Raw genomic sequence first — 26066 nt, 5'->3', positions numbered from 1 at the left:
TCGGGCAGCTCAGGGTGGGGTGGGGTAAGCAATTTTTATTAGACGGAGAACTTAGAGAAACAGGGTTACTCTAAGTGGAACCGGCCTTCAGGAGTCGGAGGGCGGCTCAGAACAGCGCGGAGGGCGGAGTTGGGCGGGGCTACAAACTTCCGGATTGGAGGGACCTGTTTCAAGTGCAAGGGCGGACCTATCCTCTAGGTCTCTGGATTGGACACTGGGCAGTCTAGAGCCCGACGGGACCGGAGATTGGAGGTGAGCAGATGCTAGGTTGGGCGGCGGTGAGGATCTCACAGAGAGTCTGACTGCTCGCCCTGAGCCTGGCTCTGCTGCATCTGAGCTTGCATCTTCTCCAGCATTTCTTGCATGCGGCGCAGCTGTGCGGAGCAAGATTACAAGCAGTAGGACCGGGCAAGACCGGAATGGGATCTAGGTAGCTGATTAGAGGGAAAGAGATGTGTTTGCTCACCTCTTCGTCTTTCTCGCGAATCAACTTCTCGGTGTCGGCTAGAGGCAGTATGGGCAGTGGGATCTCCGTGGCACTCTGCCGGGAAAGCTTGCTAGAAATGGGGTGGGGGGGGGCAGAAAACAGGAACCAGATCTGAAGTTGTGGGGGCGAATTCTGGGTGTAGGAGGCGGGGCCTCGTCCCTGAGGTTAGGGACGGAGTGGGAGAGGCTTAATTGGACCTGGAGGCGGGGTTAAACCTGGTAGCAGGACCAGTCAGGAAGGCTTACCCAAAGGGTGGCACCCTGGAAGCGCTAAAGTAGCCCGGCTCTCACCTGCGGCTGGTTCGGTCCCGGGCCCCAGGTCGAGCCAGACTCTGTAGGCAGCGAGCCCGATAGCCCTCGTAGAGCAGATCGTGGGTCACCTCTTTCAAGTCCTGAAGGTGGGTCTGTACCAGCATCCGCCTCAGGTTTAGGAAATCGCAGTGATGTGGATTCTCCACTAGAGGGCGGACCAGGTAGCTTTCCGTCAAACTCCACCCTTAGGATCTTCCCTCTGGGAGTACCTCGCTGTTGCGCCCCGAAGACCCCTCTTGTGGCTTCTAGAAACTCAGGACTAGAGCCCACCTCCTGTTTCACACACGCATGCAGACTAAGCTCCCTGCAGCTCTCAACGCAAGCAAGCCTGGCCTTACCTTCCACGGTACCCCAGGAGTAGCGGCGTCCCCTCACTGGTCGGGTTCCGCCATCCCTCACCACTTCACATGAACCAACCACCGCGAAAGGGATGCTTCCCTAGAGGGAAAGAAGTCAGGAGTCACGTTGGCTCCTCCTGGGTATAGACCTGTTTCCCAAAGTTTTCGTCTCCACTTCTGCTTTCTGTTTCTCTGTCCCTCCACGTCCTCCAGTCAAACCTTCATCTCTTCGTTCTGCTTCTTGAATTCTTCATCCTCATCAGAGTCACATTCTGGGAACTGGTAGATGTTGATCTCCTCCTCCTTCAGCTGGTCCCGGATCTCAGGGCGGACAGAGGGGGAAACTGAGGTGTGACCAACCGACGTGGCATGGCCAGAGACAGTGAGGTACACAGATACTGGGCAGTCAGGGAGGAAGAAAGACGTGAAGAACGGATGGTGGGGGTTGGCCACACAAGATGACCAAAACCAAACCCTCAGACACAGGGTAGTGAGAAATTCAGAAAGACAGGACAGACATCAAAAACCCGGAAGTGGGGGGGCTGGAGAGATGGCTCAGTGGTTAAGAGCACTGGCTGCTCTTCCAGAGGTCCTGAGTTCGATTCCCAGCAACCACATGGTGGCTCACAACCATCTGTAATGAGATCTGGCGCCCTCTTCTGGTGTGCGGGCATACATGGAGGCAGAATGTTGTATACATAATAAATCTTTAAAAAAAAAAAAAAGAAAAGAAAAAAAAACCCGGAAGTGGGACAGGGGAGAGCACTGTAAAGACAGCGGACCAGGAATAGTCACTACCACAGGACCAAAGAGCTGCCAGGAGTTGTGAGCATCCCCTTTCCCTCAGCCAGGTCCTAGCCAATCTAGTTCCAGGGCTGTATAGTCATTCTGTTCAGAGCTGTTAGGGACATGGCTGCTTGGAGCAGGTGCATACACCCTTTCCTCATACCCCCTCCCCAAGTCTAGCCTAGTAACTCCTGCTTTGAAAGGCCACCCCAAGGTCAAGAAAGTCATCAGAGGTGAGGTTCAGACACTGCTTTGTTTTCACTTGGTGCTAAAGGTCAGGCCCCACCCATACCTTCTGCTTGAGAACCTGAGTTTCCCTAGGCATCAGGGCATCTGCTTTGCCAATGACTGGGATAACATTGACCTTCTCATGCACTGCCCGGAGGAAAGCCACATCCAGGGGGCGGAGCCTGCAGCAGGGATTGATGGGTGTTCAGTTCCACAGTGCAGAGGTTTATCCAGCCTCCCCAACCCCCAGGGTGCCCTCCAGACCCTCTGCCGAAGGGTGAGATGAAGTAGAGGCAGCAGTGGACTCTGGAGTCCTGGATGTTTTTCCTGTTGAGGCCGCTCTCATCTCTGAGGTATTGCTCAAACTGCTCCTCAATGAATCGGACCACGGGCAGCCAGCTGGAGTGTGGGGAGAAGGGGTAGCATCTAAGACCACAGGGCAGGGAACAGAACAAAGCTAACCAGGTCTGTGGGGCGGGAAGTAATTTCTTTGCTTCCAACCGAAGCCATCGGGCAACTGACAGGAGCATGGTTGAGACATCAAGAAAGGAGGTGGCTCCACACCTGTAATCCCAGCACTCCGGAAGCTGAGGCAGGAGAATTGCCACATTTGGGACCAACATGGCCTACATAGAGAGTTCCAGGCCAGCCTGGGCTAATGTGACACCTTCCCAAAAAAGCAAAAACAAGCAACTGGAAAAAAAAAAAAAGCACTGAACCAGCCATGCCTATGTCTGTAATCCTGGAAAGAGGACTTCGAGTTTGAGTTTGGGCCACATAGTAAATTTGAAGCCCCTGAGCTACATAGAGAAACCTTTCCTCAAAAGAGAAACACTGGACTTTTTGGGCCAGATTGTTTCCAGAAACAGATGCGTCCTTTTAGGTCAAGGACCCCTGACAAACCAGCCCACAACTGAGCCATAGCGGAAGAGAAGAGAAGCTTAGCTCTTCTCCGTTCCCCACCTCACCAGTCTGAGCAGTCCACAGAGTCCCCAAAGCCCGGCGTGTCCACCAAGGTCAGCTTCACCTTGATGCCTCCCTCCTCGATCTCCACGCCCCGGCGCTCGATGGTCAGAGTTTGTGTGGTACGTGCTGGGGGTGCGGAGAAGTTGGCTGCATAAGCTCTAAAGCAGGACTCCGTACCTAGCTCTGCATCTGCACCCCCGCCCCCACCCCCAATGTGTATTTCAGGGGAGGAAACATTCTCAGAAAACCAGACCGACAGAAAAAGAATGCAGTCTGATGACGCAGGAAGAGCCAGAGACACCACCGATAGAAGACCAGGAGAGCAGCAGGGTGGGGAAGCCCATGGGGGGGGGGGGGGCGCAGATCTTACCACTGGCATCGGGCACCTGCCGATCTTCGTAGAGGTTGGTGAGGAACAAGCTGTTGATGAGAGTGGATTTCCCGAGGCCTGACTCGCCTATGAACACGACAGACCTACTAGTCAGATGGGAGGGCGGCCAGGATCTCCGGAGTACATCACTACCCCCGGGTCTCTCTCCAGAACCCACAGACCTGCCACCATGAGTGTGAAGTCAAACCCCTTCTTGACAGACTTGCGGTGCAGCTGATTGGGGAGGGCAGCAAAACCCACATATTCCTTGTCCTGTGGGGGTAAAGGAAGAAGAGATGAGACTCCTGGACATGGCAAGAAGTGCCCCGTATCACCTGAGCCCCAAAGCTAGGAAGCCAGCTTGCGGCTTGCTGTGGTTCACTTTGCTTTGGGGATCCCCATGAGAGAGGACTGAGCCCCAGACGTCTAGATTCCTGAACCCAAGAACTCACCATGGCTCTGTTGGTTGTCGCTGCACCTGGTATTGCTCCCCACTTCCTCTGGTGGGGCAGGAAGTTCAATATATCAAACAAGGCTGGGGGTGGGGTGGGGGGCAGTGCAGGAAGCTGAGCTGCTCAAAGAGAGGTGCATGCTGCATTCTCTTTCTTTTCATTCAAAGATTTTATTTTTAATTACTTGGGGAGTGGAGGCCAGAGCAAGGCATTGAATCCCAGGACCTGGAGTCACAGGTAGCTGTGATCTGCCTAAGGTAGAAAATAGAAGCTGAAGTCAGGTCCTCTGCTAGAGCAGTACGTGCTTCCAATGGCTGAGCCACCTCTACAGTCCCAAGCATCTTTTCTCTTATCTCCGTATAGAAGCCCTTTCATTTTCCACGTCTTTATGCCAAGCCCCAAAGCGGCCCCATCGTCATGGTGAGAGGCGGATGGAACATGAGCAGAAAGGAAGGAAGCAAGATGTTCTCCTTAGTGAGTCTGGTAAGGGATTGACAAGATGATCTAAAAAAAAAAAAAAATCCCCAGGGTGTACAAACAACAAAAAAAGATACTAGGGTTGGGGTAGGAGGGGCCAACAGTTTCCCAGGTCAGGCAATGGAGTCCTTCTGAGGGGTAGCAGTGCTGGACTGGACTTGGGTACTGCCAGGCTGAATTCCCACTACACTCCAGTTCCCTAGAGTTGGGATGTCTTGAGACAGAGTCTTGCCATCTACCCAGGCTGGCCTCGAATTTTCATGCCACCCTTGACGTCCTAAGTGTTAGGATTCCAGGCTGGTGCCACTATTACCTTGATTGCGGTTCTTTTGTTTTGTTTTTGAGACCGGGTCTCCTGTAGACCAGGTTAGCCTCAAGCTCACTTTGTGGTAGTCTAAGATGACCTTCAGCTCTTGAGCCACCTGGCCTCTGGGTCCCTCATGCTGGGGATTACAGGTGTGTAGTACCACAGCTGGCATCTTGTCACAAGTATCAGAAACCCAGAACTCACCCTGTAGACCACCTGCCTCTGCCTCCCGAGTGCTGGGATTAAAGATGTGTGCCTGGTGTGGGTGGCATTCGTATTCAAGTCTCCACACCAGGCGGGCACCCACCCGACTACTGACCTCAGGACCAGCCCTAACAGGTGAACGATTATTCAGTGAAATCTCCCCCAGATGTTTCTATTTTAACTACCCAGTACTTTCCTCAGGCCCCCAGTGCCCACATTAGCTTAGCTGTCTGTGTCTGATGCCCTGGCTAAACTCTGGGGACGGGACTATGTCTTTTGAATTTTTACATTCACATTCTACAGGCTTCACAACACTTGATTTGTTAGGTGCAGGTGCAAATGCATGCGCACACACACACACACACACACACACACACACAAAAGAGTAAATGGGACTGGAGAGGTGGCTCAGGGATTAAGAGCATTGGTTACTCTTTGATAGGACCAGGGTTCAATTCCCAGCACCCACATGGCTCACAGCTGTCTGTAACTCCTGTTCAAGAAGATCTGATACCCTCACACGGACATCCTTGCAAGCAAAACACCAATGTATATAAAATAAAAATAAATCTTACAAATGAGTAGACGAAGTTAAGCAGAATCAAGATCAGAAGTCTGTAAACATAAACAAAGATCCTTGCTTTAGGGTTAGAAAGAAGACCCAGGAAATTTAGATTTGCCACAGACTCGCTGTGTGGCCTCAGGAAGACATTTGACCTCTCTAACTCTAGGTCCTCAGGGTAGAATGAAGTGCACCCACATCAGTGTGTTGTCAGGACCGCTCTGGGTTTCCCATGACCTGGGCTTTAGATCTGTTCTGAGAACAAACTGCGCACGTTTGAACTGGGTGACTTGGGGCATGTAAATGAACTCCTCTGGGCCCTTCAAACTCTATACGATCTGGACCCTGTTCACTCTCCACTTTAACCCTAGTCTAGGGTCTCCCTGTGTAGCCCAAGATGGCCTAGAACCTTCTGTCCTCTTGTCTCAACCTCCCTGTGCTGGGACTACACTGTCCACTCTAGCCTGGCTTCTCTCTTTGGACTTTACTTATTCTGCTCCTTTAGCCTCTGCTATGGGCTGAACTTTATGATTCTGCTCCCCTCCCCCATTTATGCACTGAAGCCCTATGTGACCATATCTGCACATAGAGCCTGGAAGGAGGTAATTAAGTGTGGCTTAATCCTCCTTATAAGAGGAAAAACCCACTCCTCCCGCCTCCTGTACAGAGAAAAGGCGTAGTAAGGATACATCAGGAAGGGGACCAAGGAGTGGGCCTCACTGTTGTTTTTCATTACATACCATGGCTGCCCCTTAAGCAACTCCCGTCCTAATCAGGAATAGCAAATCCACAACTATCATCAGAGGTTCAGTCACACTGTCCACAGCCAGGCCAGAATTCTGTTCCCTCAGGCACTGGCTCTTTCAGGACCAAAGGAAACATCTAGATCTCTATCCCTATCCTCCGCTGAACTCAGGATTCAATGGTTGAGGTGAAATTCTCTCACGCAGCATGGTTAAATTGCAAGTAGCTAACCTTCTCTTCTTGAAATCTCCTGAAAAACAGATCCCTCCTAAGAACCCTCACTACACCTAGTTCCTCCCCACCACTTCCTGTCAGCTAGTTGCTGTGGTGATATTCTGTTTGTGCTTTAACAAATAAAGCTTGCCCAAAGATCAAAGTGCGGAACCACACACTAGTTAGCCTTAGAGGCCAGGCAGTGGTGGTGCAGACCTTTAATCCTAGCACTCAAGAGACAAGTCAGACGCAGGATCTCTGTGAGTTCAAGGCCACCCTGGGCTGTGCGAGACTGATTCCAGTCTGTCTAAAAAAGAAAGAGGTGGTGTAGACAGGAAGGGATATGGCTGGACAGAGAGAGGAGAGCAGCTCCAGGCATTCATTCTGAGGATTCGTAAAGACAGGGTCGCCCCGTTGGTCTGAGGATTCAGTAGAATATCTGACTTAGAGTTTTTCTTATTAAGACCAATTAGAATTCATGCTACAAGTTGCTGACTTGGCCTCCTGACCCCAGGTTAATTTTCTTTAATCAAACAAGTGTAACACACCTTTGCATCCATTAAACAAATATTCCACAGCATAAACAAATGTAACACATCCTTTTTTTTAAAGATTTGTTAGGTATAGTGTTCTGCCTGCATGTGTGCCTACCCACCAGAAGGGGGCACCAGATCTCATTGAAGATGATTGTGAGCCCACCCTGTAGTTGCTGAGAATTGAACTCAGGGCTTCTGGAAGAACAGCCAGCAGTCAGTGCTCTTAACCTCCGAGCCATCTCTTAAATTAATATTCCACAGCACCTCACCAGGCACCACTGTTGGGGAATATTATTGTAAGGTGTGTGACTTGTGTCCATGCTGCATTTAACTGTGGAACTGTGCTGCTGTGCCTGTCTAAAACACCTGATGGTCTAATAAGATGAATAGCCAACAGCAAGGCAGGAGCAAGGATAGACAGGGCTGGCAGGCCGAGAGAATAAATAGAAGGAGAGCCGAGAACAAGGAGAGGTGGACATCAGAACCAGCTATCCAGCTACACAGCAAGCCATAGAGAAAGAAGTAAACAAAGAGCTATAGATATGGAGAAAGACAAATGTCCAGAGGCAAAAAGTAGACAGAATAATTTAAGAAAAGCTGTCAAGAAACAAGCCAAGCTAAGGTCGTGTACCACCTATGCTATGGGACAGTATGTGAGCTGGGAACTGGACTGGAGACTTAAAGACACACTCACACAGACAGACAGAAACACGGGGATGTGAGTCATCCTTGAAACAAGAATGCCAACATTATTGTGCTCCAGGGAAGCTTCTATAGGGATCCTTAACTGATAGCCACGCCCCAGCACTTCGGATTTCCAGCTGTAAAACCCACCAGGAACCACTCCCCTGCCATTAGGAACTCACGAGGGTCTCTGGCTCAGGGCAGCTGCAGGCACAGGAAAACAAGTTGTTTACTCTGTTCACTCCAGCAGACAAAGGGTCTGAGGCAGGCAGAGAAAGTCAAGGGGTCAGGGGTCTGCAGCCCCGAACAAGGTTGGGCATTCATAACTAAGAATAAGCCTCTATATGTGATTTATTTGGGAGCTGGGTGGTGAGCCCCTCAAAAAGCCAAAAGAGGAAAACATCACACTACACACCAGCCCTGCTTGTACTTGATCTTAGGCTTCCGAGCTTCAGCACTGTGAGACTCCAAGTGTTTGCCGTTTGTGACAGCCAGCCAGTGCACAACACTCTGCTCTGACAGTGGATGAATAAGAAGGCCCACTGCTGGCTTAGAGAGCTGAATGCTTAGTCATCAGACAGAGGAGCTATTTGAGAAAGATTAGAAAGTGTGGCCTCGTTTGAGGAAGTGTGTCACTGAGGGTGGGCTTTGAGGTTAAAAAAGGCCCACCCTATCTGGGCAGTGGTAGCCCATGCCTTTAATCCCAGACAGAGGTAGGAGGATCTCTGGGAGTTCCAAGCCAGCCTGGTCTACAGAGTGATGTCCAGGACAGCCAGAGCTACACAGAGAAACCCTGTCTTGAAAAACTAAAAATAAATAAATAAATGGAACCCATACCAGGCTGAGCTTCTCTCTGCCTATGGTCCAGAATGTAGCTCTCGGCTACTTCTCCAGCACCATGCCTGCCACCATGTTTCCTGCCAGGATAACTGATGGGGGAGAGTCTTCTGTTTTGTGTTAATTTCATTGGTTAAATAAAGAGACTGCCTTGGCCCTTTAATAGGACATAAAATTGGGTAGGCAGAGTAGACTGAACAGAATGCTGGGAGAAAGAAGCAGATTGAGGAGTCGCCATGACTCTCCTACAGGACACAGACGCAGGTTAACCTCGTGGTGTTACAGGGATATTAGAAATGGGTTAGATCGATATGTAAGAGCTAGCCAATAAGAGGCTGGAACTAATGGGCCAGGCAGTGTTTAAAAGAATACAATTTCCGTGTAATTATTTCGGGTATAAAGCTAGCCGTGCGAGCGGCTGGGTGGTGGGACACAGCCCCACTGCTCCTATTTCAAAAGATAACAATGGACTAAACCTCTGGAAGTATAAGCAAGCCCCCAGTTAAATGCTCTCTGTTGTTGCCTTGGTCGTGGACTCTCTTCACAGTAGGTCAATAAACCAGTGACCACGACAACTGTCTGCCACGCAGCTCCCTCCTCTCCCTCTCCGTCTAAGGCGGCCTCACCAACGTGTCCACAGTGCCCTTTCCATCTGTTGTTTCCATGCACAGCGCTGGCTTTGCTTTATTTTGTCCCAGCCTGGCATCGAACTTGCAGTGGTCCTTCTACCTTTGCCTCTCAGATTCTGGGATCACAGGTGCGCCCCAACACCGTACAGAGTGGAAGGAGCCTTGCATTAATGTGAATAGAGTAGATGAACTCCTGAGTGAACGTGTATTGTTGATATGGGCACAACCATGTTAAGAGCCCAGTGCCTCAGACCTATGGGAATGGCACCACACCAGCTTTGGGCGGTGGAGACAAGTGGATGCTGAGAGCTTGCTAGCCAGACAAAGCCTTTGCGTGCACACATGTGCATACACATTTGCACATTCATGTATGTGGTAGTTTGAAAGAAAATGGCCCCCAAAGAGAGTGACACTATTAGGAGGTGTGACCTTGTTGGAGGAAGTGTCACCGTGAGATCTTTTTTCTCAAGCTACACTCAATGTGACAGTCAGTAGACTTCCTGTTGCTTCTGAGTTAAGACATAAGGCTCGCAGCTCCAGCACGCATCTGCCTGCATGTTACCATGCTTCCTGCTATGATGATAATGGATTGAATCCCTGAAACTGTGAGCCACCTCAGTTAAATATTTCTATTCATAAGAATTACTATGGCTAGGCGGTGGTGGCATGCACCTTTAATTTCAGCACTCGGGAGGCAGAGGCAGGTGGATCTCTGAGTTCAAGGCCAGGCTAGTCTACAGAGTGAGTTCTAGGACAGTCAGGGCTACACAGAGAATCCTGTCTCAAAAAACAAAAAGGAAAAAGAGGAAGAGGAAAAGAAGAGCAAGCAGGAGGAGGAAGAAAAAGAAAGAGAAGGAAGAGAAGGAAGAGGAGGAAGAGTAAGAAGAAAAAAAGAAGAGGAGGAGGAAGAGGAAGAGGAGGAGGGGAATTATAAACTAGGGCTGGGAAGAAGGCCCAGTGGTAACAGCATCTGCTGTGCAGGTATGATAACCTGACATCAGATCTGTAGCACTCATGTGCTTTTGGGACCAGCAAGACGGCTAACTAGATAAAAACCTATATCACAATACTAGGTGTAGACACACATCGAACCCAGTGCTGGGAAGGGGATGCAGAACAAAGATAGGAGGATTGCTAGGACTTGCTGGCTGCCAAAGGGCAAATCCTAGATTCAGTCAGAGGCCAAAAGCACCAGAGGAGGGCACCTAAACACAGTGCACACATATATATATAGAGAGAGGGTGGGTAGAGAGACAGACAGAGACACAGGGAGAACCAACCAACAAACAAACATGCCTCCCAATCAACACATGGGAAAATTGCACTAAGCAGGTGGTTCTCAAAAAAAAAAAAAATACAAATACAGCCAACAAATATCCTTAAACATGTCCAACATCCCAGTCGTCAAGGAAACGCAGGTGAAAGCTGCTTTGAGGAGGCTGCAGAGTTGGCCAGTGGGTAAAGATGCCTGTAGCAGCACTGGGGACCCGAGTTCAACTCCCGGGACCATAGAATACAGATGGAAAGAGCCAACTCCATAACATTGTCCTTTGATCTGCCACCATGCCTCGGCACGTCCTCTCCATCTCATCACACCTACACCTATAAACTAACTAAAAAATAACTATTTTGAGATTCCACCTCACCCCAGTCAGAATGGCTATCATCAAGAAAACATGATAATGAATTCTGGGGAAAATGTGGGAAAGGAGAGCTTTATCTATTCCTTGTGAGAGTGCGAACTGTTACAGCCACTTTAGAGTTCACTGGAGATGTTTCTCCAAAAAAAAAAAAAATAGGGGCTGGAGAAATGCTCAGTGGCTAAGGCACCTTCTGCTCTTGCAGAGAACCCAGGTTCAATTCCCAGCACCCCTGGTGGCTCACAACCATCACCAATTCTGATTCTAGGGAATCCAACAGGGGCTTCTGAGAGCACCAGGCATACTAGTGGTGCACAGATGTATACACAGGCAAAACACTCACCCAAATAATGAAAACAGCAGGGTGCGGTAACCTATGCCTTTACTTGTAGCCTTAGGGAGGCAGAGGCAGGTAGAGCTCTGTAGATTATAGATTAACCTGGTCTACATACCAAGTTCCAGGCCAGGCAGGACTACATAGACTCTATGTCAGAGAGAGACTCAGACCTACCATCAGACCCAGCTGTCCCACTCATGGCTGCCTCCTGAGAAGGTGGACTCTAGCCACGGGGCCCTGCTCATCCCCTGCAGCCGGGAAAGAAAGTCAGATAGTGGTGGAGAACGAGAGTGTGGCGCTCATACACAATGGAGTTTTACTCAACTCGAAAGAAAATGTAATTATGAAAATTTCAGGAAAATGGGATAGAACTGGAAAACATTACATTGGTGAGGCAAACCGGCTTTGAAAGACAAATATCTCATGTCCTCTCATACACAGATCCTAGCTTTTAATTCTTCAATGTGTTCATCTGGGTGATTGTACATGTGGGTAAAGGCCAGGAAAGTGGGAAGAGGTCCATGAGATGGGAAGAAAAGAGGCTTTAAGGGAGGAGGTGGGGTCTGGAGAGGTGGCTTGGCCATTAAGAACAAATACTGTTCTTGTAGAGGCCCAAGTTTGGTTGCAATCACCCATGTAGGGTGGCTCACAACCTTCTGTAACTCCAGCTCTAGCTGATCCGCTGTTGTGGAATATCATGTTAACTATATGAAGATGTGTTACATTTGTTTATGCTGCATTTGTTTATTTATGTAAAGATGTGCTGCTGAGGGGCTGGAGAGATGGCTCAGTGGTTAAGAGCACTGTCTGCTCTTCCAGAGGTCCTGAGTTCAATTCCCAGCAACCACATGGTGGCTCCAAACCATTTGTAAAGAGATCTGGCGCCCTCCTCTGGCGTGTGGGTATAAATGGAGGCAGAAAGTTGTATACATAATAAATAAATTAAAAAAAAAGATGTGCTGCTGCTTTACCTTGCCTGCCTAAGGCACTTCATTAAATAAAAAGCTGAGCAGCCACCAGGCGGTGGCGCACGCCTTTAATCCCAGTACTCAGGAGGCAGAGGCAGGTGGATCTTTGTGAGTTCTAGGCCAGCCTGGTCTAAGTGAGGAGTTTTATTGGGGGAAGGGAGTGGGGAAAAGGAAGCAAGAGAAGGAAAGAGAAGAGAAAGAGAGACAGAGTGGGGTGAAAGAGAGGAAGGAGAGGGAGGGAGAGAAAGAGAGAGAGAGGAGAGACATGAGAGACATAAAGCTGCCTCCTCAGGGAGAATGGTAGAAAGGAAGAGAGCAGGAGTAGGCAGGCTTGTCTCTTAGAGGGACCTTTGCACCTGTATAGTACAGACCAGTACCCTGGGTTGGCCAAGGTATTAAGTGGGTACATCCTGCCAGATAACAGGGCAGGCCAGCATAATGCCTGAATTCTAAGAGGGGATACAGGAGTTAAAGGAGGATCAGGGAGGTAGGAGGAGAGCTGATGGTTATGTGAGACAAACCAAAATGAAGTATGTAAAAAAATACCTTTAGGGCTGGTTGTTGGTAGCACACTCCTTTAATTCCAGCCCTCAGGAGGCAGAGGCAGGTAGATCTCTGAGTTTGAGACTAGCCTGGTTTATATAGTTCCAGGATAGTCAGGGCTACAAAGAGAAACTCTGTTTTGAAAGACAAAACAAATAAGCAAACAAAAATACCATTAGGAAACCTGTCATTTTATAAGCAGATTAAATTTTTGTATGAATTAGAAATTTTTAATCTCATATCGCTGCATTAATATAACACCAGTTTAATATGTATTCTTCTAGATTTTCTTCTTTGCTTATATATATTTACGTATATTTCTTTCTCTCTCTCTTTTTGTTTTGGTTTTTCAAGACAGGGTTTCTCTGTAGCTTTGGAGTCTGTCCTGGAACTCACTCTGAAGACCAGGCTGGCCTCAAACTCACAGAGATCCACCTGCCTCTGCCTCCTGAGTGCTGGGATTAAAGGCCTGCATCACCACTGCCCAGTTTTTGTTTGTTTTGAGACAGGGTCTCACCATAATCTCTGACCTGAAGCTCACTCTGTGTAGATCAGGCTGGCCTAGACCTCACAGAGCTCTCCCTGCCTCTGCATCCTAAGTGCCGAGAGAGAAGGAGAGAACCACCACGGCTACCTTTCCTTCTTTTAAATTTTTTTTTTTTTTTTTTTTTTTTTTTTAGTTTTTCGAGGCAGGGTTTCTCTGTAGCTTTGGAGCCTGTCCTGGCACTAGCTCTTGTAGACCAGGCTGGCCTAAAATTCACAGAGATCTGCCTGCTTCTGCCTCCCGAGTGCTGGGATTAAAGGCGTGCGCCACCACCGTGGGCATGCATGCACGTCACATTGCAAGTACGAAGGGCAGGGGATGACGTGCCAGAATCAGCTCTCTGCTGCCACCACGTGGGCATCTCAGGGATGGAACTGAAGTCAGACTGGGTGGTAAGTACTTTACCCTCTGACTCTTTTGCTGCCCCCAGTGATGCATTTTTAAGGTGAAGTTTTCTTTATTGCTGTATTATCTGTAGACCAGGCTGGCCTCGAACTCACAGAGATCCACCTGCCTCTGCTTCCCAAGTGTAGGAATTAAAGGTGTGCGCTAACAGGATGGGCACAAATTAATATATATATATATATATATATATATATATATTTGTTTGTTTGTTTTTTCGAGACAAAGTTTCTCTGTGGTTTTGGAGCCTGTCCTGGAACTAGCTCTTGTAGACCAGGCTGGTCTCGAACTCACAGAGATCCGCCTGTCTTTTCCTCCTGAGTTCTGGGATTAAAGGTGTGCGCCACCACCGCCCGGCACAAATTAATATTTTTAAAGTTTCAGGACAGGGACGGGCGGTGGTGGCGCACACCTTTAATCCCAGAACTCAGGAGGAAAAGACAGGCGGATCTCTGTGAGTTTGAAACCAGCCTGGTCTACAAGAGTTAGTTCCAAGACTGCTAGGGCTGTTGCAGAGATAAACCGTCTTGAAAAAACCCTAACTTGTTTATTGAGATATAGTGTAAATAGCCCTAGATGGCCTCAAATTTGGGATCTTCCTGCCTCAAGCCCCTAGAATGCTAGAGTGTTGAGTAGCAGGATAGTGGGGTGGAGAGTGAGGTCAAAATCAGCACATGAAAGACAGCACTGGCAGAAAGACCAGGAAAGCTGACAAAGCAGAGCACAGTGCAGGTGCTGTAAAGTGGTTTTTACAGATATCCTCTGAAGGCCCACCCAATCTGTCAGGCTGACCACCTCTGAACTTCTAACCTTTCTCCCAGCTCTGGCCCACTTCCTCTCTTGGAAATGCTTTCTTTCTTAATAAACTGTCTTTGCCTCTACTCCTGCTCTAGGTGTCCCCATTCAACTCTTTAAAAAAAAAAACTTGGAAATTTTACATATGCATACAGCAAAACACGATAGAAATCTCTCTGATGTCTTGTGCTGGAACGTGGAAGGCCGCAGATGGGCACCCTACTCTGCATCTACCAGTAAGTGATAGCTACACACACCACCTTTACCTTGTCTTATAGGACCATTTAAGTGCCTCAGAGTTCTCTATGCCTCCCCATACCCTCACTTGCTGGAATCCATCCCGGGCCTCCAGCATATTCAGCATGCATTCCATCAATGAGCAATATAACTGCAAGCCTCTATTTGTGTGTGTATGAATGTCTGTGCTAGTTCCCCAATTCAGCAAGTAAGTCTAGAAGTCAGCTCGTTCTGGGGGATCTTTTTCTCCAGCTGCTGAATGCTGAGATCATAGGTAAGTCATTATCTGGGCATTTATGAGTGCCGAGGATTTGAACCCTGATCATCAGGCCATGTGGCAAGCACTTCATCCACTGAAACATCTCCCCAGTCCCAATCCTTTTCTTATTTTATCATTTAATTTTTTTGGTTTTTTTTTGAGACAGGGTTTCTCGTGTAGCCTTGACTGATCTGGATGGAACTAGCTCTACAAACGAAGTTGGCCTCAAACTCACTGAGATAGGCCTGCCTCTGCCTCCCATGTGCTGGGATTAAAGCTGCATGCCCCTGACCTCTTATTTAATTTTTAATTATATGTATATGTGACTGTGTATATGGTGTATGCATGGATTTGTGCCTGTGAGTGCGGTACCCTTGAAACCAGAAAAAGGACTCCCTGGAGCTAGTTCCAGGCAATTATGAGCTGCCTAGCTGTGGGTGCTGGGAGCTGACCTTGGTCTTCTGTAAGAATGACGCAAGCTCTTAATCGCCATCTCTCCAGCTTTAATTCTCTCTCTTTTTGAGACAGGGTTTCTGTGTATAGCCTGGAACTCACTCTGTATACCAAAGAAGTTTGCCTCCCAAGTGCTGGGATCAAAGGCATGCACCACCACGGGACCCGGCTCTATTATTTTCTAAATATGTTGTTTGTTAGACTTTTTGTTTGTTTTTCGTGACAGGGTTTCTTTGTGTATCTTTGGTTGTCCTGGAACTCGCTCTGTAGACCAGGTTGGCCTCAAACTCACAAAGATCCACCTGCCTCTACCTCCCAAGTGCTGAAATTAAAGGCGTGTGTCACCACTGCCCGGCAGTTTAAGTCAGAATTTCTTAAATTTGTAGTAATGTGGGAACGCATTTGGACGTCAGAGGACAACGTGTACTCTCCTTCCACTAAGTGAACTGAATAGAACTCAGATTGTCAAACTTAGTAGCAAACACCTTTACCCACTAGCTCCGATTCTCTAATAATTTGTATGCTTTTCTTTAAAACTGGGAGCACTCAAGGGACGGATGATGCGTATCATCCTTATCTCAAACTTCTGCTTTAATACATATAAAAGCTCCGTTATCCCTCTCTTTTTGTGGCAGGATCGAAGACTCTAGGCACTCACCTCTACAAAAGAAAGCCTGCCTACAACACAAGATCCTGGGATTGTTTCCAATGACTAGGTCGCATGGAACATGGCCCCACCAAAATGGATTCTTCAGTCTCTCCCTGGGTTTGGCCTTTGCAAAACTGGCAGCCTTTGTTTGTCTATCTTTGTCTCTGCCTGTGGCCCTTTGTTCTGCCTCCCGCCTGTTTCTCTCCAGGCTCTCTCCGCATCTTAGGGCTCAGGACTCCGCTTGGGGGACTTGACGCCCCTTATCTGTTTCTACATCTCTTTGTCTCCGGTACCCAGTCTCTAGGTCCTGCCTCTGCGCGTCGTCTCTCGCCGACAGTGTCCCGACTCATGGCTTTCGGGCAAGGCCCTGGCAGGCTCGAGCTCGGCTGGGGTGCCGAGCCCCAGCCCAGCCCCCACCCCGAGCTGGGCTTTGTTTCCCCCGCCCCAGCGCCCCGCCCCGCCCGCCCGCCCGTCCGCCCGCCGGGTCGCCGTAGCCCTTTGTCTGCCCGGGTCTTTCCCACCCCATCCCCGGGCTCTTTCTCCGTTGTCCTGCGCGAGCAGCCGGGCCGCACCGCGCCAGTTAGACGAGCCCGGGAGGCCCGCCGCTAACGCCCCAGGGCACCGCTGGAGTGGCCCTCGTGGCCGGCGAGCCCGCGGCTCCTCCGGGTCCTAGAGCGGCTCGCTGAGGCCCGTGCTTCCGCTTCCCGTCCCGCCCCGCCCGGGACGTGGGCCGAGCCCCCTCCCGGCGTGGCGCGGAGCCCGCACCAGACCGAGCCGCCGGCGGCTGGGTCCCTGCAGCACCGCGGAGAAGGGGACGGCGACTGCCCGCGGAGTGCCCGGAGCCGCGCCCGGCTCGTGGGCCGACGGTGCAGCCGGCGGCAGAACCCTGAGGCGCCGAGCTTCGCGGCGCGGCGGACTGGGAGCGGCAGAGAGCCGTCGGCGCAGGTGAGGGCGGCGGCCGGCACCGTGCCTGCAGGTAATGGCTTCTTGGGGACCCGGGAAAGTCGGACATGGGCGACGGGGCGCGGGAGCAAAATCCGGAGCCAGCGTTTCTGAGCACCTACTGTGCGCCAGGCCGAGGGGCGGGCATCCTCCACCATGCTCTCCCCTCCCCCGCGGGCCTTCACACTCATGCTCTCTGTCTCGGCTCTTCTGCAGGCCACCGGGCTCAATTGTGATGACCTCCCCTGCCCTGGCCTCCTCAGCATGCTTTCTGCAGCCAGTCTGACGTAAATCCAGCCCTAATCCTGACTCCCTTCTCAAAACCTCCTTCACCTTCCTTATTACTATTAATTAAAGCCTTAGTGAACCTAGTGTTACGTGCACCCCTCTCCCCCTACACTCCGATTAGGCTCAGTAACCTTTTCCTAATAACCTCATTCCTTTCCATAGTTTTCTCTTTGCTGCGGAGTGATGCTTGTCCTTGACGTCTAATCTCCTGCCTCCCTTGTGATAAGAGTTGTTAGGAACCCACAGTTACAGTCATTGTTACTCTGTCTTTTCGCTCCTGCCACTCCAGAGTATCTGTAGGGAAGTAAGTACGTACAGGACCGTTGAAGTTCCAAGGGAGGGAACAGAGCCAGTGGTAGTGACACATACCTGTAATTCCAGGACGGTGTTGCATTCAGAGCCATCCTGGGCGACATAGTAAGAATGTCTAAAAAACTGAAGGAAAAAAAGCAAAACAGATTCAGTAGACCACATCCTAGATTTTCTAAATAGAGAAACTGTAATATAACACAGGCTTGGAGAGATGGGAATTAGAAACTTGGCTATTCTCTAACTTTTGAACCTTAAGAAAATTTCTTTAGTCAGGAGCATGCCTTTTGTCCCAGTACTTGGGAGGCAGAGGCAGGCGGAGCTCTGTGAGTTCAAGGCCAGCCTGGTCTACAGAACAAGTTCTAGGACAGCCTTGTAAAGTCTTGTAAAACAAGAAAAGAAAAAAATGTTGTGGAATATTTGTAAGGCAAAGGTATGTTACATTTGTTTAATTATGTAAAGATTGCTGCTTTGCCTGCGGTTTCTGACTGATCTAATAAAAAGATAAACCACCAATAGTTAGGCAGTAGAGGGATTGGCAGGGCTTATCGGCAGAGAGAGGAGGAGGGAGAACCCTGGGCCAGCCAGCAAGACAGAGTAGGACATACAGAACAAAAGAAAGAAGGGTAAAAAGCCCCGAGGCAAAACACAGATGAGGAGAAACAGGCTAATTTAAGTCATAAGAGCTAGTGGGGCAAACATGAGCTAAGGCCGAGCTTTTAAACTAGTAATCTCTGTGTCATGGTTTGGGAACTGGTTGGTGACTAAAGAAAAAACCTGTTACAAAAAAAAAAGAGGAAAAGAAAGAAAATTTCTTTGTTTCCATGAGTGTAAAATAAAGAGAATAATATTGCTTAGTTTGGTGATTGTCGATTAAAAACGTAGTAAGGGGGTGCTGGAGAGATGGCTCAGTGGTTAAGAGCATTGCCTGCTCTTCCAAAGGTCCTGAGTTCAATTCCCGGCAACCACATGATGGCTCACAACCATCTGTAATGAGGTCTGGCGCCCTTTTCTGGCTTGCAGACATACACACAGACAGAATATTGTATACATAATAAATAAATATTTTAAAAAAATAAATAAAATAAAATAAAAACATAGTAAGCCAGGACGGTGGCACATACCTGTAATCCCAGGACTTGGTAGCTGAGAATGGTGTTTGTTTTGGAACAAGTTCTTACTGTGTATCTGCGTGACTGGCCTTGAAGTCAGATCCACTTGCCTCTGCCTTCCCAGTGCTGCCAGTAAATGCATGCCTGGCAGGACTGAATGTGTAAGACCAGCCTGGGCAAGTTATTGAAACTCCTGGCTCAAAATAAAACAAAGAGAGCGCGGGATACCGCACAGTGGTTCTTACAGTGGAGTGGCAGATAATTAGTGCTCCCCATATTCAGCAGAGAGGAGAACTCAGGAGCTCGTGTACTGTGGAGTCTTCCTGGGGAAGTCACTTGTAGAGGTAGAGGCCCTGGCTTCCGCTCCAGCAGCACTGAAAGAAAAAATGAGGTTGAGCCAAAGGGTGAGATTTATAATTCTGTTTTCTTTCCCCAGTCTAGGGAGTAAGAATATGGAGGCTTCTGTGGATGAGTTTGAACACACTCCACAGGAAGAGGATGTCTTAGAGTTCAAGGAAGAAGAACAGTTAGCCCCAGGGCACGAAGTAGGAAATGCTTCTCTTAAACCTGAAGGCATTCAGAGCTGGGATGACTTATGGGTCCACAGAGAGGGGCTTGGGAAGCGTCAGCCTCGAGACCCAGTCCCCAGGGTCCTGGGAGAACCCCGCTGGGGACAGGCTAATAATGACCGAGCCGCAGTGTGTGGTGAGTGTGGCAAGAGCTTCCGGCAGATGTCAGATTTGGTGAAACACCAGAGAACTCACACGGGGGAGAAGCCCTACAAATGTGGGGTCTGTGGCAAGGGCTTTGGGGATAGCTCAGCCCGAATCAAACACCAACGAACTCACACTGGTGAGAAGCCCTTCAGAGTCCGGCCCCCAGCCTCGGGTCCTCCCAAGATGCCTCGGTCTCGGATTCCTGCTGGTGAGCGCCCCACTATCTGTGGTGAATGTGGAAAAAGCTTCCGGCAGAGTTCTGACCTGGTCAAACACCAGCGGACACACACGGGAGAGAAACCCTACAAGTGTGGCATCTGTGGCAAGGGCTTTGGTGACAGCTCTGCCCGAATAAAGCACCAGCGGACACACAGAGGGGAGCAGCTCCCCCGGCCAGTGACCCCGCGGCGGCAACCGTCTCAGGCAGCTCCTGTGGCTACACAGAGACCCAAGGCCCAGGACAAGCCGTATAGCTGCACTGACTGTGGCAAGAGGTTTGTGTTAAGCTGCAGCCTCCTGAGCCACCAGCGTAGTCACCTAGGACCCAAACCCTTCGCTTGTGATGTGTGTGGAAAGGAGTTTGCCCGGGGCTCTGACCTGGTGAAGCACCTGCGGGTACACACCGGCGAGAAGCCCTACCTGTGCCCCGAGTGTGGCAAGGGCTTTGCCGACAGCTCTGCACGGGTGAAGCACCTGCGCACCCACAGTGGCCAGAGGCCTCATGCCTGCCCAGAATGTAACCGTACCTTCAGCCTCAGCTCTACCCTTCTTCGCCACCGCCTCACCCACGTGGAGCCCCAGGACTTCAGTTTCTCCGCCTATCCTGTAGCCCCCCTCATCCTCAGCCCACCTCCACCTCCTCTTGGCACAAGCCCCTCACTGACACCTCGAAGCCCCTCACATTCCAGTGATGGGCCCTTTGGCCTGCCTGGCTTGGAACCAGAGCCTGGGGGCCCACAGGCTGGGGAGCCACCCCCACCACTGGCTGGTGACAAGCCCCACAAGTGTCCTGAGTGTGGCAAAGGCTTCCGCCGAAGCTCGGATCTGGTGAAACACCATCGTGTTCATACAGGGGAGAAACCCTACCTCTGTCCTGAGTGTGGCAAGGGTTTTGCTGACAGTTCCGCCCGAGTCAAGCACCTCCGCACGCACCAGGGCGAGCGTACCAGGCCGCCAGCACCGTTCACCCTCCTGCGGCCACATAACCCACCTGGGCCTGTACCCATAGTCCCTCAGTCTCGAGTGCGGGGCCAGCCCTCTGGACCCAGCCAGCTTCATATGTGTGGCTTCTGTGGGAAAGAGTTCCCCCGCAGCTCAGATCTAGTCAAGCACAGGCGCACACATACCGGGGAGAAGCCGTACAAATGCGCAGAGTGTGGCAAGGGCTTCAGTGACAGCTCTGCTCGGATCAAGCACCAGCGTGGGCATCTGGTCCTGAGGCCCTTTGGGATAGCGGATGTCCGGTCAAGGCCCCTCCTCCAGGAGGGGTCACCAACTGGAATGAAGTGATGGGGAGTCCAGGGAGGGTAGAGGCCTAGGGTACCAGAGGGAGGGTATCTGCTGCTGAAGGCAGAAAAAAGCCTGGGAAATGGTGGGAGGGATGAGGAGGATGAGAATAGATAGGAACAGACTGAAGACCATAATGTTCACGCTCAGGAAACTCTTGGCTAGGTGTTGGGAGCCTTGCCAGCACGAGCTGTACCACAGCTTCTCGTGTGCTGCCTAGAGTAAGCACTTCATACTTGCGAAAATCGGTAAGCTGGAGTCTAAAAATCCTGCTGCCTCCTGTTGAGAGCGTACCTCCCTGCTGGGCGCAGTGGTGTACAACCTTGAGTTCCAGCACTCAGGAGGCAAAGGAAGGCAGATTTTGAATTCATGACCAGACTGCTCTACATCAAGAATTCTAGGTCAGCCAGGACTACATGGTAAAACAAAACAACAACAACAAAAAACCCTTAATCTTCCCAACCTTAGGCGGGGAAAACAGGCAGGGGCATCTTGACCACCCTGAGGGGGAAATATAGCTGTGGTGTAGGTAGTTTCTACCTCTACCTGTGAATCTCTGGATGTAGTTTTATCCAGGGAGGACTCTTTGGGGAAAAGCTTAAATCCATGTGCTTTGAGGGCCATTGCTGCCCTGATGCTGGGACACTGAAGTAGAGCAAGCTACCAGGAGCGTTCAGAGCTTCCAGTCTGGATGCAAAGCCTAGGTCATCATGGACATCTGCAAAGACCAGCTTGCTGAGCGAGGGCAGGGCCAGTGCAGGCCAGAGAAACAAGTCTCCACAGCCATGTGTCTGTCTGTCTCCTTACTAATAAACTGTCCCTTGTCTGATGTGTGTGTGTACATGAATAAATACAAACCCCAGCAAGGCTGAAGTTGGCACAGAGGCACTGTTGTAGGCAAAGCCCTCGGCCATAATAACCCTAGATGGTCCCTTGCCTTAAGTCTGTCAAATAGAAGATTGTCGGAGGTGATCTAGCTGCTGTCACTGGGGTGGGTGTCATGGCTCATGCCTGCAGTCCCAGGGAAAAACAGTCTTCATGTCTGGTGGCTGATTTCATAGGCTAAGGTCTGCTTGTTCACAAGAACGTAGCTACAAACTGGTATGACCCTTGAAAAGGGAAATGTGATGCAAAGTCAGTGACGAATTCAGAGAGCTAGTGATCAGTGAGCCTGACAGGATGCTGCCAAGCTGCCTGGGATACGTTCAGAAAGTCTGCAGGCTAATTCATCACCAACAAAGATGTAAGACCCACCTGCCCGGGCCTCTAAAACTTCCAGTATTTCCACAGAAGCAGGAGGTACGTTCCTATCTTGTTCTGAGTAAAGCATCAATAGGCAGGGAAAGGAGCTGGCCTAAGTGGCCAGCGGCAGGAATCATTAGCTCTGTTCATCTTGGCAAGTTCTTACCAGACCTGCTAACTCAGCTAAGTGCTCAGGATCTGTCATAGATGGTCTCCCAAGATCTGACAGGCTTCCCCAGAAATCAATTACTCCAGACTTTTGTGAAATAAGGTGCAAACTTGAAACCCTGGAACTTTGCAATCTGCCCCAAGAGTCCTTAGAGGCTTGTGTCTTAAGTGCATGGAAATTTTGTTGGACCTAAGTGGAGCCCTTAAAGAGGCTCTTGGAGGACGCTTCCTGATGCTTTCCTTGTCCCCCAGTGAACTTTGTAAAATTCTGCCAGGTCATGTCACTGCTCCATTGAAAACCCAGTCATCACTGCAGTATAACTCCTGGGCTGGGCAGATGGCTCAGAGGTGAAGACCTGGCTGTTCCCAGTACCCATGTAGTGGCTTACAAACCAGCCCCAGTTCCAGTCTTGGGGCATCTGAGGCCCTTTTCTGAATTCTGCTGCACTAGGCAAGTATATGGTGCACATACATGGGTACAAGCAAACATTCACTATACATAAAATTTTGAAATCTTAAAGGGGGGGGGGTTGTTGGTTAATCCCAAAGATGCAAGGAGAAAGATCACCAACCCAAATCATCATGGCCAAATTCATTAAATTAAGCTTTTAATTCCTGTACATGGACTGCCTAGGGTTCAAGAGGTCCACATTGAATTTGAGGAAGGCAAGGTTTTTATAGCTTAGGGGTAGGGGTTTCCAAAATGGGGGATTTGATGGGCAAAATAGGAGTTATAGGGGCAGAACATAAACATAAGTTAAGGGGCTGGAGAGGTGGCTCAGCGGTTAAGAGCACTGACTGCTCTTCCCGAGGACCAGGGTTCAATTCCCAGCACCCACATGGCAGCTCACAACTGTCTGAAGATCCAGTTCCAGGGGATCTGACACTTTCACACCAATACACATAAAATAAAGTTAAATAAACCATAAAAAAAATTAAAAAAAAACATAAGTTAATCATCACGACCTAAAACAGACATGATTGCAAGGTTGTTGAAACAAGGTAGAACAACCTCTAGAAACAAAGGTAGGGGCCCAAGATGGTGATTAACACCTCTGAAACAAAGGCAGGGTTGCTGTTTCTTGGAACAGGCAGTACAGAGCCATTTGTAGTTAAGGTTACAGGTGGGGCATGGCCCAATCTTGAGAAACAGATTTAATCATAACCAGAAATGAGCCTAATTTTGTCTCTAAGATGGCTTTCCAGCCTAAAATGGAGGCCAGCTGTGTCATCAACTGTTAGCATTAGGTCTTCCACTTGTTTTGCTTTTTACAGAGCAAAGGGTTCTCTGCTCCTTTCCTCCACTGAGAATTCAGCTGAGAGAGTAAGAACTGAAGTTTAGAGATTTGAAGATGACTGATCAGAAGCGGCAGGGATAAGAGCCTATTGTGTCCTGTCTTGTGGATTCTTCAGTTTTAATGAAGATTCTGAGGTGCAAGGCATATTCAGGGGTGTAAGATGCCTCCCTTTCCCCTTCCCCTCATGGTGAGTCAGGCATTTTTAGATCCCCCCCCCCCCCACATTCCTCTTGAAAAGCCCACAGGGGAGAGGGAGGGAACAAAGAAGGTCTTTGAGGAGGGGCCTCCTCGGTGTGCCTGTGACAGTGTGGTAGGGCCAGTTTCTCTTTTCTTTGTAAAGATTTATTATGTGTAGTGTTCTGCCTGCACACCAGGAGAGGGCGCCAGATCTCATTACAGATGGTTGTGAGCTACCATGTAGTTGCTGGGAACTGAACTCAGGATCTCTGGGAGAGCAGCTGGTGCTGAGCCATCTCTCCAGCCCCCCATAAATAGTTTCTTTTTTTTATATTTATTTATTTATTTATTATGTATACAAATTCTGTCTGTGTCTATGCCTGCAGGCCAGAAGAGGGCACCAGACCCTATTACAGATGGTTGTGAGCCATCATGTGGTTGCTGGGAATTGAACTCAGGACCTTTGGAAGAACAGGCAGTGCTCTTAACCTCTGAGCCATCTCTCCAGCCCCATAAATAGTTTCTTATACAACCAGAACCTAACTGCCACTTTAAGAATATTTAACTAGGGTTGGGAAGAGGGCTCAGTGGCATTTACTGCTTTTGCAGAAGACTTGGATTCCAAGCACTCATCTTTTATGCCAGCTCAAGGAGATCTGATGCCCTCTCCTGACCTCTGGGGGCTCCTGCAGAAACGTGGTGCACGTATATGTACTCACACGCACAAATACATATTTGAAACAAAAAAAACAACAAAAACTCAGCTGGGCAGTGGTGGCACATGCTTTTAATTCTAGCACTAGGGAGGCAGAGACAGGCAGATTTGAGTTCAAGCCCAGACTGGTCTACAGAGTGCATTCCAGAACAGCCAGTATTACTCAGAGAAACCCTGTCTCAAAAAGCCAAAAACAAAACCAAAAACAATAACCAAAACAAACAAAAAACAACTAAAGGAGCTAGAGAATGGCCTCAGCAGCCAAGAATGTTTGCTGCTTTTTTAGAGGAGCAAGGTTTGCTTCCCAGCACCAATCATCCCTCATGACTGCCCTTAACTCCGCCTCCAGAAGACTGGGCACCTTTTATTTGGCCTCTTCAAGCACCTGCAAACGTGCGCACCGCACACCTATGTCTTCTGAAACAATACCTTTTTTTAAAAAGCATTTAACTGCAAAGAAGCATTCTGACCATCTGTAGTTGTTTTTCTCTTTGTTCTGGGGGGGGACCCGCCATCCACTTCCCAAATAAATGCACATGGAGACTTATTACTTATAAATGCCAAGCCTTAGCTTGGCTTGTTTAGAGACACCTTTTCTTGAATTATCCTGTCTACCTTTTGCCCATGGGCTTTTACCTTTCTCTATTTCTTTTTTTTTTTTTAATTTATTATATGTACAGAATTCCATCTGCATGTTTGCCTGCAGGCCAGAAGAGGGCACCAGATCTTATTACAGATGGTTGTAAGCCACCATGTGGTTGCTGGGAATTGAACTCAGGACCTTTGGAAGTGCAGGCAGTGCTCTTAACCCCTGAGCCATCTCTCCAGCCCCACCTTTCTCTATTTCTGTGTATCTTTTCTTGCCTTCTTATTCCATGGCTGGCCCCTTCTTTTTTCACTCCTTAATCCTCATCCTAGATTTCTCCTATTTATTCTGCCAGCCCCGCCTGCCCAGCTATTGGCCCTTCAGCTTTTTATTGGACCAGTCATGTATTTTAGACAGACAAAGTAACACAGCTTCAGAGTTAAACAACTGCAGCATAAAAGAACACCACACATCTTTGCATTACTAAACAAATGTAACAGTCTTAAAGTATTCCACAAGAACCATCAGAAGATGCCCATCAACAGAGCCGCCCCTTCACTCACATCGTGCCCGAGTGCTTCCCTGCCCAGTCTGTTTAACTCTCTTTTTCCTTTTGAAATGGACTCTTCTGTATTGTCGCCCAGCTGGCTTTGAACTCAGGATCCTCCAGAGTAGCTTGGATTACAGAGGTGAGTCACTGTAACCAACTTCAAATTTAATTTTCTGTCCTCACCCTATCAGGAGATGATGCCCGTGGGCGTCACTATTGGTAGGAGGGTTGTGTCTTTGAAATACAAATTGTTCTCTCTGCTTTTATCTTCCCTCCGTCCTCCCCTGTTTTGTCTTTTTAGATAGAGTCTTACTTTGTAAGCCTGCTTGGCCTTCGATTTAACAGAGATCCACCTGCTTCTGCCTCCCTAACGCTGAGTGGCACCCTGCCCAGCTAAAAGTATCTAGCGGGATAAGCAAGACAGTACTGTAGACTGGATTTGACCTTGGGCTAATTTTCCACCCACACTACCTGTTGTCAGAAATGCTTCCTTAGTGTG

General features: G+C 49.3%; 2 protein-coding genes across 3 annotated transcripts; one reads left to right on the top strand and one right to left on the bottom strand.

Annotated features, from left to right (window-relative positions):
* Positions 1–27: 27 nt before the first annotated feature.
* Positions 28–4289, bottom strand: Septin1 (septin 1). The gene is made up of 11 exons (XM_041666123.1): positions 3939–4289; positions 3669–3759; positions 3487–3573; positions 3119–3242; positions 2415–2549; positions 2215–2332; positions 1356–1457; positions 1137–1236; positions 778–943; positions 467–557; positions 28–374 (listed from the first exon to the last, which is right to left on the bottom strand). Exons 1-11 carry the CDS (start codon positions 3939–3941, stop codon positions 288–290), a joined length of 1104 nt encoding a protein of 367 aa, XP_041522057.1. The 5' UTR covers positions 3942–4289; the 3' UTR covers positions 28–287.
* A 12351-nt stretch (positions 4290–16640) lies between these two features.
* On the top strand, positions 16641–21675 carry Znf48 (zinc finger protein 48). Of its 2 annotated transcripts, none has more exons than XM_041666122.1 (2): positions 16641–16903; positions 19046–21675. In XM_041666122.1, exon 2 carries the CDS (start codon positions 19062–19064, stop codon positions 20832–20834), a length of 1773 nt encoding a protein of 590 aa, XP_041522056.1. In that variant the 5' UTR covers positions 16641–16903; positions 19046–19061; the 3' UTR covers positions 20835–21675. The 2 variants fall into 2 exon arrangements, with proteins under 2 accessions (XP_041522056.1, XP_041522055.1); XM_041666121.1 differs by having other exon boundaries at positions 16766–16934.
* The last annotated feature ends 4391 nt before the right edge of the window (positions 21676–26066 follow it).

The sequence above is a fragment of the Microtus oregoni genome, unplaced genomic scaffold (assembly GCF_018167655.1).
Source record: "Microtus oregoni isolate MIOR12 unplaced genomic scaffold, Mior012 000016F_ref0000370, whole genome shotgun sequence".
NCBI classification, from domain to species: domain Eukaryota; kingdom Metazoa; phylum Chordata; class Mammalia; order Rodentia; family Cricetidae; genus Microtus; species Microtus oregoni.
The sequence above is the reverse complement of the archived record's forward strand: the minus strand, read 5'-3'. Positions and strand labels throughout refer to the sequence as shown.